General features: G+C 45.0%; 2 protein-coding genes across 5 annotated transcripts in view; one reads left to right on the forward strand and one right to left on the reverse strand.

The window, feature by feature from the left end:
* Positions 1-12,759, forward strand: part of LOC144688041 (dedicator of cytokinesis protein 2-like) — a 1,154,257-nt gene that overhangs the window by 543,158 nt on the left and 598,340 nt on the right. The window lies entirely within an intron of this gene.
* LOC144688141 (INSYN2B protein-like) overlaps positions 1-12,759 on the reverse strand; it is a 133,869-nt gene that overhangs the window by 63,765 nt on the left and 57,345 nt on the right. For 3 of the 4 annotated variants that reach the window (XM_078554707.1, XM_078554706.1, XM_078554708.1), the window contains exon 3: positions 7,945-8,019. In XM_078554707.1, the coding sequence (XP_078410833.1) occupies positions 7,945-8,019 (75 nt within the window). The remainder of the gene's footprint in view (positions 1-7,944; positions 8,020-12,759) is intronic. The other variant, XM_078554709.1, reaches the window with a different exon arrangement.

Below are 12,759 nucleotides of genomic sequence, written 5' to 3' on the forward strand. Positions count from 1 at the left end.
TATAAGGGTTTAGCATAATTTCCTTGCTAATGTACTCTGCCTTTGTTTATAAAGCCCAGGATCCCTGTACGCTTTAACTTTTAAACAAGCTGTGAAAGCGCTCACCTATTATTGAAACTAATTGTATGAAACTCTAGGACGTTAATCTAACCTCACAGCCCCACACCCTCGCCAGTTATGCTCAATGCATAACATATCCACTTAGCCAGCACACTGTAGACCATGTGAGCATCTTATAACCTTCAATCCCATTCTTGAACAGATATTTATGCCTGCCCTCTGAGCACACAGCTGTGCTGGTGGCATGATGCCACCAATGCCATTTGCACCCAGAATGAATAATGCTTGTCGCTGGCCCCGGCACTAAGCATGTTCACCTCCGTCTACCACTACCCATCCCCCGGAGCTATGCAGCTTGCTCTGCAGGGGGAGGGTCCTTGGCTTTAAGCCAGTGGCTTGCTGTTATCCAAATGTTCCTGTTGTTCAGATAATACAAACGTAGTTCTTACTGCAGCACAGAACAAATTTCAAGATTAGAAGAATGAAAAGAAAATAAAGCAGGAGTTTCTTTTTCAGGAGTTCCCTTGTCACAGGCCACGATGGTTTTTGGACTTCCAAAGTACGCTATTCTCTCTCTCTCTCTCTCTCACACACACACACACACACACACACACACAGCGTTTTAGCCTGTACTGACCTCTTATGCTCATTATTTAAAGGATGAAACATTGCACCCTCAGGCAGATTCCCTTCTGCAATGGTGGTACCATTTCTGTAATACACTAGCGCAGAGCTCATGTGTGGAGATGAGAGGATAGATGAATGTTCTGGGACCCTGCTTCACAACCCACCCTCAGTGGACCAGGGAATGATTTTGTAGACTGGGGGAATTAAAACAGATTGAAACCCATCCATGTTCGATGTAAGGCTTCCTAGTATTCTGAGCTCACGGTGAACTAAAGAAAGTTCCACTCACTCTCGTCCATACTATTCAGATGACAGCCCTTGATCTCTTGAAACGACAACAATTTATACACTGCTTACTTTTAACTACTGGCTTAGCGGTTGAAATTTCACCAAGTGACGATAGTGACAAATCTCATAGGGTTAATCCCTTACTTTGAGGGATTTCGTACAGACATGCTGCAATTTATGTTCCGACAGGCTTGTCGCCGAAAGAAATTGCATTTATATAGCGCCTTTCACAGCCAGAGGACATCCCAAAGTATTTTACAGCCAATGACTATATATCATAATTAATCAAGCAAAAAGAGACCGGATAACAATGAGGGGACATGCCATCGCAGGTGTAAAATTATATTGCGTGTTCCAAGGTTAAAGGGGGTGGAAATCTAATGTTGCGAAAGGTAGTGCACACTGGACTGAGCCTAGGGTTGCTAAGCTTCTAGAATTACCCTGGAATTTCCATGAATTATCATAAAACTCATGGAAATATAGAAATTTACAGGATGGAAGGAGGCCATTCAGCCCGGCATGTCCAGCCCAGACAAGTAACCATTCAGTCTAATCCCACTTTCTAGTTTTTGATCCGTAGCATTGTAGGCTACGGACTTCAAGTGCATGTCCAAGTTATTTTTGAATGTTGAGAGGGTTTCTGCCTCTACCACTCATTCAGGCAGTGAGTGCAGACCCCCACCGCCCCCTGGGTGAAAAAAATCCCCTTGAATTCCCTCTATACCTCTTAACTCGTAGCCTAAATCTATGCCCCATGGACCCCCCGCCAGCCAAGGGGAATAGGGCCTTTGCTATTCACTCTTCTTTTTCTTTATTCTTTCATGGGATGTGGGCATCACTGCCAAGGCCAGCATTTGTTGCCCATCCCTAATTGCTCTTCAACTGACCTTTCTAAGTCATTTCAGAGGGCAGTTAAGATTCAACCACGTTACTGTGGGTCTGGAGTCACATGTAGGCCAGACCAGGTAAGGATGGCAGATTTCCTTCCCTAAAGGACATTAGTGAACCAGACGGGTTTTTATACAACAATCGATGATAGTTTCATGGTCACCATTACTGAAACTAGCTTTATGGTCCAGGGTTATTAATTGAACTTAAATTCCACTAAATGCCATGGTGGGATTTGAGACCATATTCCCAGAGCATTAGCCTGGGCCTCCAGATGACTAGTCCGGCGACATTACCAATACACCTTCACATAACTTTATAGACTTCTTTCGGTCTCCCCTCAGTGTCCAAGCCACAGTTTGGAAGAAAAATGTTAGAGGCCACTCAAAAATAATTGTGCGCATTTCCATTTTCTTCCTTTATTAGTTACAAGACTATGAGTTGGGGGGAGGGAGGGGAAATGGCTGTTTGACAGTCAAGGTCATGCAACTGAGTCATGAAGAGTCTACTTGCTTTACAAGCTGTGTAGGAAGCTAGTTTGACATGAGGTTGGACGTGTCGGGAGCGTGGGAGGAGATGGTGGGCGGGGGGTGCGGGACAGTTGGAGTTGGGATGTCATGTAATGAAACCTCCAGGAATGTTTCCGACCAGAGTTGACAACACTAACAGAGTAGCAGCCGGAGGCTCACATCACAGGGCCTGTGGGCATAGCCTGTGAATTTTCATTCATTATAGTTTCAGCCTATTCTTGCAGGGAGCATGTCGTGGGAACTCACAGTGTGCAGCCTGGGAAACCATGAACTGTGTGCCTGTAATTTTCCACAGTGTGCTTTCTAGGACTGCCAGACGACTGAATCACCCCTTTTACATCCAAACTGATCCAGTTGATTCTGGCATTTCCTTATGTTGGACGAACCAGTGGTTTCTTGTCCCTGTGTTTGCACTTTACCTGATGAAAGAGTGTATCAATTTGGAACTTAGCACAGCGGAACCCTTTCATTGTAAAGCCTATGTGCTTCAATGAAATGTCACTAAATCACGAGGTAGCTGATTGAGCATTACTGCCTGGCAGTTTGATCAAATAGAAAATGCCCAATCTCACAGTAGGTTACACGCTGGAGCTGTAGAATTTACACACATGCACGCACTCACGCATACACACAAACACACACCCACACATATACTTACACTCACACATACACACATACACACACACACAAATACTGACACACACCCATACATTTCGCCACACAGTTACATCATACACTCATACTCTCACATATTGCTGTGCTCTCTCTCACACACACACACACACACACAAGCCCCCTGCAAGCAGGCAAGTCACATACAGTCTCATGCACACACACACTCACACCCATGCACTTGCACACCCCACACACACACACTTGCATAAACTTATATGGGCTAGATCTTATGCTCCCCTGCCAGTGAGTTCGAAGGTGGTAGGGTGGGAAGGGGCTCATAAAATCCATTGGCTGACCTTCCCTCTGTCCACCCGCCTCCCGCCTGCCCCCCAACCTGTCTGAAATTTTATGGGTGGGGGGCGGTGGGTGCAGGAGGAAGGCATCGGGCGGTCCAATTGATGGCCACTTAAGGGCCTTATCCCACCCCTACTGGTACTTTAACTGTGCTGGGGAGGAGGCCCATGCCATACACGAAGCCCGGCAGCTTTAACTGCAAGGGTTGGTGTTGGGCAAAGGGATGGGGGGAAATCCTCCTTTGTGGGTCCCCTGGTCCCATCAAAGGCACCCACCTCAAGGTTACTCCTATTTTAATAGTCCCCCAGCCCCTTAAGCCTGACCCCGATCAGCACCTGCAAGTTCCCCTCCAAGTCAGGCACCTTCCTGACTTGGAACTATATCGCCGTTCCTTCATAAATCTGGAACTCCCTCCCTAACAGCACTTTGGATGTACCTACACCACAGGGGACTGCAGTGGTTCAAGAAGGCAGCTCACCACCCCCTTCTCAAGGGCAATTAGGGATGGGCAATAAATGCTGACCTTGCCAGTGACACTCACATTCCAAGAATGGGTAAAAAAAAATCATCCCAGCTGATAAACAGCACCTCCGGCAGTGCAGCACTCCCTCCATATTGCATTGAAGTGCTCAGGTTTCTGGGGTAAGACTTGAACTCAGAGGCGAGACTGTACTCCTAAGCTACAGGAAGGGATATTCTTTGAGGGCAGAATTTTTACCTCGGCGGGTGGGCGTGTGCCTGACCCGCTTGAGCATAGAGTGACACACGTTGATGTCGGGCAAGCGTCCTGACGTCAATGCGCAGTCGCCTGATATTTTTGTCGGCGGCCGCGCGTGGGAATCAGCAGCCTGCCTGCCGACAATTAAAAGGCCTATTAAGGCTAGTAAAAAGAAAATGAACTTAAATTTTTCACTGCCCATCCCAACAATAAGGGTTGGCAAGGCAGACGAAAAGGCCAAGCGGCCTTTGCACTTTTTGAGGAAACCTCATCCACGGGCGGGTTGAGGTTTCCAACGTCAAATTAAAAGTAAAATGAAACAGTTTACATCTCGTTAACTGTTCATCTCCCGGAGGCAGCTCTGTGCCCTCCTCTCCACGCCCCACAAGAGCTCACGTTTCACGCTTAAGGCCTGCCAGGGTGAAACTGCGGTCTGCACCTGCCAAGCCCGCCCGACAAAGGCAAAATCCTGCCCTGAGAAATCGGAAAGGTAAAAGCCACTGATACAGGGCTCTTCCTGGTGAAACCCCATCTTTATAAGTTCCTGGCGGCGAGTCACACTCATTAAGGATCTTGATTTGAGACTCCCTCTTTTTAACTCCCAGTCCTTCCCCCTGAGTGATATATTCCCCAGTCAGCACCGTTCTTAGTTCCTGCACACTATCCCATTGCTCAGCCATGCAACGCCACATAAAGATTGGAGCTGCTGTTGGTTTGGTGCAGATTAAAGGCTGCCTTGTAAAATATGACTTTTGTGAATACATTTCATAATTGCAGAATATTTTTGTGCGCAATGATAATTTGGACTCACTTGCAGGATTAATGATTAAATGGCCTGTGCCTCAAATGCTGTAAGCTGATTACCTTCAGATTCAGTCGTTCTTAGCAGAATGATCTGCATTTAATGTCAAACGAAAAAAAGGGCCAAGTCTTATCAAAGATGTAATTATGATTATGGCTATTGCAATTAACCCTTCAGAATCAAGGTAAGATGGAACTCAGTATCAAAGTGTGAGTTAGAGCATGTGTTGGGGTTTCACTGCTCTGCTGTCAAGTTAGCACCATTCCATCTGGTATGGATTTCCATGGAGTCAGGGAAACTCTGTAGACCCTTAATAAAGGAGGCCAGGACCCAATTCTGGGATTCCCGGTGTTCCCGATTTTTGTCAGCATGGGGTAAGGAGTGCAGGCTGCCGACCTGGCTAGCTTCATTGTGGGGATATATGTTTCCTAGTCCCGCACAATTTTTGTGGAGTTAGGCCAGCTTTTCAATGGGTTGTGGTTTGTGACCCCTCAGAGGCGCCGTGGCCTGGATGAGAGAACCTTTTGAGAAGTAAGTGCAAAAGGTCTTACCTTTGCCCTCCGTGCCAACCTATGTCCCTCCACCCACCCCCAATGGCCCCTCATACCCCATGCCAACCTATGGCACTTCAATGCATTATGAGGTTTGGCTGAGATCCCAGACATCCACTGGTCAGTTGAAACAGTTGAAGGCTACTATTGAATTTGTATCCACCATACTAACAAGCAGTTGCAATCCAAATTCTCACACCTCATTGTGTGAAAGAAGGTTTTCCCCTCGTATCAACTATGTTTTTTTTTGTCAATCACCTTAAATCAGTACCCTCTCATTATCAACCTTAGAGCCAATGCAAACAGTTTCTCTTTTCTTTCTTAGTCTATCAAAACACTGCATGACTTTGAACACCTCTATCAAATCTCCTTTCTAATCTTCTATGCGCTAAGGAGAGCAAACCCAGCTTCTCCATTCTATTCACGTAACTGAAATCACTCACCCCTGGAACCTTCCTCATAAATCACTTCTGTCCCCTCTCTAAGCCCTCCGCATCCTTCCTAAAAAGATCAACAAGTACAAGAGAGATCTTGGCCACAAAGTGCTTAACCCCTTTTTGGGGGCCAATCTAATTCTCAATATGTAAGCATCGAAAAAAGTCAGTCTGCTACACTCAACACTTTAAACACCATTAGGTACTTGGGACAGCAGGATCCAAAACTTTCCAGGCCAGACCGAGGACTTGAGACAAGAGAGAGCAATATTTTGAAAGGACGGAACTTCACCATTGGGTTTAGTTCCCCATTTATTTGACTGGATTCCCCGAGAGGAACAGCATCTCGAGCTGTGTCATTTTCCTATACAAGCACGGCAAGTAATGACTTTATGATCTATGCTTTGATTCTTCTTTGGATGAACAAGTGCTTCCTGTTACCCCCATTAAATAACATAGGTGTAGAAGTGGGGAAGCTCGCTGATGATCGCACAATATTCGGCATCATTCGTGACTCCTCACACACTGAAGCAGTCCATGTCCAAATGCAGCAGGATCTGGACAATATCCAGGCTTGGGCTGACAAGTGGCAAGTAACATTCGCACCACACAAGTACAAGGCAATGACCATCTCCAACAAGAGAGAATCTAACCATCGTCCCTTGGCATTCAATGGCATTATCATCACTGAATTCCCCACCATTATCAACATCCTGGGGGTTACCATTAACCAGAAACTGAACTGGACTAGCCATACAAATACTGTGGTTACAAGAGCGGGTCAGAGGCTGGGAATCCTGCAACGAGTAACTCACATCCTGACTCCCTAAAGCCTGTCCACTATCTACAAGGCATAGGTCAGGATTGTGATGGAATACCCCTCACTTGCCTGGATGAGTGCAGCTCCTGCAACACTCAAAAAGGCTTACACCATCCAGGACAAAGCAGCCCGCTTTATTGGCACCACATCCACAAACTCCCTCCACCACCGACACACAGTGGCAGCCGTGTGTACCATCTACAAAATGCACTGCAGGAACTCACCAAGGGTCCATAGACAGCACCTACCAAACTCACAACTACTACCACCTAGAAGGACAAGGGCACAAGGGCAGCAATAGATGGGAACACCACCACCTGGAAATTCCCGTTCAAGTCACTCACCATCCTGACCTGGAAATATATCGCTGTTCCTTCACTGTCGCTGGATCAAAATCCTGGAACTCCCTTCATAACAGCACGGTGGATGTACCTACACCACATGGACTGCAGCGGTTCAAGAAGGCAGCTCAGCACCACCTTCTAATTGGCAATAAAAATTCTGGCCCAGCCAGTGACACCCATGTCCCATGAAAGAATAATAAAAACAAATTAATATGATGTTGCCTTGCTCTGGACTCACCTCCCCCACACCAGAGGATGTCGTTTCTCCATGTTGACCCTATTGAATCCCTTTATCATTTTAAACACTTCAATTGGATAACCCTCAATGTTGCAAACCTAAGGGAACCTACACCAAGTAACTGCTCCCTTTCCAATCTTTCTCTCCAAAGGCTGATCGCAGAGTGCTTCAGGTATTATTCATTACTTAGAAAAGCAAAGACTATTGTTATGTAGGTCATCATCAATAATGGAAGCTGTGTAACATGTTCCATGTGAAAGAGTTATTTCAGTACTGATATGTCTTATATAAAGACTCAAATGCAAATAGGGTAATTTTCAGTGAACAATTTTACTTATTTCTCTGCTTTGTGCTGCTCTCTCCACCGGTCAGATTAGTAACTATATTTTATAAATGATTATTGTGCGATCAGGAATGATCAGATGATAATCCTGCCTAATGAACTGCATATATTAGTGCCAACAAATAGATGAGAATTGGTTGTATCCCCGGAGACTCGATATCTGCTTAATAATGTGTAAGCATTCGTAGTAACTCTAATGAGCAGAGCTACACGCAGCTAAATTTATCTCTGAACAGTCATAGTTAACTGAAGCATTATTTGTCCGGTGAAGATATTGGCTCTCCGCTTCACAGCGCAGTCAGGCATTAGACAGGAATAAAAGGTGCATCTACCTGTAGATGATGCAGGCACAGTCTCGACAGGTCCCACAGTTCGCAATATCCTGCCCAGTTCGGTAGGATTGTCTCCTGGAATGCAAACCGCACAATTAATCATTGATTTAGTGGTAATAAACACTCACATGAGTATTCCCTCTGCCTCTCCTTCCTCCAGTCTCTTCCTCCTCTCCTGTAGATGCGGATTTTTTTGCTGGTTTACATTTCCTATGGGGGGAACAAAACAGGGCGCACAAGGGTGGGGATGGAGTGCGACTAGTGGGAGAGGTCTTTCAAAGAGCCGACTCAGAAACGATGGACCAAGTGATCTCCTTCTGTGCTATATGATTCAATAAATTATTCTACAGATTTTTCCATTATGCTTGTGACCATGTAGTCCTGAAAATTCTAAGGCAGCAATATCCCAGAAATGACCCCAACTCCAGCTTTGACCTCTCCAGAATGAACAGGAGGTTCTGTCATTAGACTATCCATTGATTGAATTTATTAGCCCTCACAAACTGGGAAGTTCATTGTCTACTGCCTGCTGCTGGGGCAGTTTGACCCCCGGAATGATTACTTCACACACATTCCTCAGCCCTCCTTACAGAGAGCTGATAACAGAGAGGGGCTGGGTTGGAGAAGGACGATCATGATCACAAGCCAAACCCTCAAGTTAGGCCTTACTCCCTCCCTGTTCTCGGGCCATCTGTATATGCCCTGGCACTCTGGAAGGTTGAAATTGTGGAGAGTCCCTAAGTAGGGGAAACCATGTCCTTATTCTTCCCCCACTCAACCCCCAACCCCTGCAACACCCCACCCCACCCCACTGCATCGCTGGCATGGTGCGGGTGCGAGCTCCACAAGAGCTGTTTGGGAATCGGTTTGTCACAGACCTGGTGTAATGTCACCTTCCTGGGGAATTGTGGAAGCGATGCATTGGAAAAGCCATGAAATTCCAGCCCCCCCATCTAATGACAGGCTAGCTCGTCAGCAATGATCATCCCAGTAGTCACCTCACCAGACATTCACATGTAACTGCTGCCTTGTTGCTGAATAATGATTGGGTGCAAGAGTCCTGACTGACTCCTTCCCACCTCCTCACTCTGCTCTCTCAACTACGACCATGGGATGCAGAGGCCCATTGGCACAACAACCATCAGGCAGGATGTAGTCGGTTACCTCAGTAGGAACCTTGTCTGGAACCTTCCAGGTTTCTGAGAGTCAATCCCAGCACACTGAGGGGTGCACTAAACCATTACGTCAGTGGTTGCTTTCTTTACCTTATCTTTACTTAAGAAAGAAAGAACTTGTTTTCATATTTCATATCCTGGAGATGTCCCAAAGCCCCATCTAACCACTGAGGTACTTGTTGAAGCATAGTCACGTTTTTAAAGAAATGTTCATTACAAGGGACATCCAACTGTGCATAAAATGAGCATTAATATTGAGAGTAAGGCTTCTGAGGAATATAATGGAATCCGTGTTGAGCACAATTCAGAACAGAGGGCAGGAGAAAATCCTTGATGTAGTGAGCTGTGAAAATCATTGAGACAATTAGTGGTTGAGGCTGAAATTTTGTCAACATTCAATATTAGATTAGATGGGTGGATGGAGCAAAAGTGTAAGGAAGGGATATGGGAATAGCGCAAGTAAACATAATTAGAACCGTTTGCTCACATGGAGGGTCAAATGGTCTTTTTCCACGTTGTCACTATAGTTTTCACTATAGAGGATACAAGTAACACCCCAGAAGCAACTGAACCAGGAACTGAAAGTAGGGAAGGAAGTCAGGAAAATTACAGTCACCAGAGAAGTGGTACTGAGTAAATTGTTGGAGCTGTGGGCTGACAAGAGCCCGGGTCCTGATGGACTTCAACCTAGGGTCTTAAAAGAAGTGTCTAGTGAGATGGTTGATGCATTGGTTTTAATTTTCCAAAACTTGCTAGATTTGGGGAAGGTCCCATTAGATTTGAAGATAGCAAATATAACTCCATTATTCATAAAGGGAGGGAGACAGAAAGTGGGAAACTATAGGCCAGTTAGCTTAACATCTGTCGTAGGGAAAATGCTAGAAGCTATTATTAAAGAAGTTATAGCAGGGCACTTGGATAAGCTCAAGCTCAAGAATCAACATGGTTTTGTTAAAAGGAGACCATGTTTAACCAACCTATTGGAATTCTTTGAGGAAGTAACATGTGCTGTGGATAAAGGGGAACCGGTGGATGTATTGTACTTAGATTTTCAGAAGGAATTTGATTAAGTGTCACATCAAAGGTTATTGTGGAAAATAAAAGCTCATGGTATAGGGGGTAACATATTGGCATGGATAGAAGATTGGCTGGCTGACAGAATGCAGAGAGTAGGCATAAATGGGTCTTTTTCAGGTTGGCAAGATGTAACGAGTGGTGTGCCACAAGGATCAGTGCTGGGATCTCAACTGTTTACTATTTATATAAATGGCTTGGATGAAGGGATTGAAGCGATGGCTGCCAAATTTGCTGATAACATAAAGCTAGGAAAGTAAGTTGTGAAGAGGGCATAAGCAGGCTATAAACAGATATAGATAGTTTAAGTGAGTGAGCAAAGATCTGGCAGATGGGGTTTAATGTGGGCAAATGTGAAATTGTCCATTTTAGCAGGAAGAACAAAAGAGAAGCATATTATCTAAATGGTGACAGATTGCAGAGCTCTGAGATGCAGAGGGATCTGGGTGTCCTAGTGCATGAATCGCAAAAGGTTAGCACAGCTAATAGACTGTTGTCATTTGTTGTGAGGAAATTGAATACAAAAGTAGTGACATTATGCTTCAGTTGTACAGGGCATTGGTGAGACCATATCTGGAGTACTGTGTACAGTATTGGTCTCCTTATTTAAGGAAGGATGTAAATGAATTGGAAGCAGTTCAGAGAAAGTTTACCAGATTAATACCTGGAATGGGTGGGTTGTTTTATGAGGAAAGGCTGGACAGACTACGCGCGTATCCGCTAGAGTTTAGAAGAGTAAGAGGCAAAATGATTGAAACAGATAAGATCCTGAAGGCTGTTGATGGGGTGGGTGTTGAGAGGATGTTTCCTCTTGTGGGAGAATCTAGAACTAGGGGTCACTGTTTAAAAATAAGGAGTTGCCCGTTTAAAACAGAGATGAGGTGAAATTTTTTCACTCAGAGTGTTGTGAGTCTTTAGAACTCTCTCTTCCTGAAAAGGCGGTGGAAGCAGAGTCTTTGAATATTTTTAAGGCAGAGGTAGATAGATTCTTGATAAGCAAGGGGGTGATAGGTTATCGGGGGTAGGCGGGATGCAGATTTCAGGTTACTATCAGATCAGCCATGATCTTATTAAATGGTGGAACAGGCTCAAGGGGCTGAATGGTCTACTCCTGCTCTTTGTTCATATGTTGTAACTTTTTCAGCTTAAATAAGGGATGAATGCATGAATGAATAGAGAAAAAAATAAGGAAGGGAGGCAGTGAAGGAGAAAGGGAACATGCAGTTATAAAAAGTGACTTATCACATCTCAAACTGCTTCACAGAATGTTTTTTTTAAGTTGTCATGTAGGTAAATACTGTAGCAATTTTGGAGTTGCTGCTAGATTAGCAGGGATGGAAACTCCACTAAGACCCAACCCTAGCAACTTCATTTTATTTTTTTCTGTTGGTCTAGGAAGATAAGAGAAGAGGTAGGGTGGATACAAGGAGGATGTTTCCTCCTGTGGGGGAGACTAGAGCACAGTTTAAGAATAAGAAGTCTCCCTCTTAAGACGGGGAGTGAGGAGAATCTTTTCTCTCAGAGAGCCAGTAGTCTGTGGAATTCTCTTCCCCAGAGAGCAGCGGAGGCTGGGTCATTGAATTTATTCAAGGCGGAGTTAGATAGATTTTTGATAAACAAGGGAATCGTGAATTGTGTGGGGGGGGGAACAGGAAATTGGAGTTAAGGCCACAATTAGATAAGCCATGACTTTATCAAATGGCAGAGCAGGCAACACATGGATTGCAACGGTTCAAGGAGGCAGCTCACTACCACCTTCTCAAGGGCAATTAGGGACGGGGAGCAAATGCTGGCCTAGCCAGCGATGCCCACATCCCACAAGCGAATTTTAAAAATCGCAGGCTCAAGGGACAGAATGGCCTACTCCTGCTCCTAAATCCTATGTGAAGATAAAATCCTTTGGGCTATGAAGTGGAATAATCAGCCAGTACTCCAAATCCTCAGTGTTGCTGAGCGCCCCCATTGAAGAACGTGAGGACAGACCCCAGTCTTGGCCGATTTTCAAGGTTGAATAGCCTTGATTGCTGAAAGGCCGATTTTAAGTTTTGGAGATGATGAACTAACCACCTTCTATGTACCCCTCCCTATATTAAGGACGTAAGAACATTTTCCTCTCCACTGGAATCAATTGGAAAGTTAAAACCTTCTTTGTCAAGACAGACACATACCATAGCCCAACTGGCTACGAAATAATGTTTGTAACACAAGATGGAACAACCCTCAGTGGGATAGTGTGAGTCAGCCATTGCTCACTAAGTGCAGTCTGCGGGATTCCCATACATGTGTGTTCTACTCCCACATCCTGCCAAATAATCCTTATCCTTCTGCCACAAAAACAGAAAATGCTGGAAAAACTCAGCAGGTCCAACAGCATCTGCGTAGAGAAAGACAGAGTTAATGTTTCGAGTCCGTATGACTCTTCTTCAGAGCTCAGAAGAAGGGTCATACGGGCTCGATATTTTAACTCTGTTTTTCTCTCCACAGATGCTGTTAGACCTGCTGAGTTTTTCCAGCATTTTCTGTTTTTGTTTTGGATTTCCAGCATCCGCAGTATTTTGCTTTTTAT

The sequence above is a fragment of the Cetorhinus maximus genome, chromosome 1 (assembly GCF_964194155.1).
Source record: "Cetorhinus maximus chromosome 1, sCetMax3.hap1.1, whole genome shotgun sequence".
Lineage (NCBI taxonomy): Eukaryota > Metazoa > Chordata > Chondrichthyes > Lamniformes > Cetorhinidae > Cetorhinus > Cetorhinus maximus.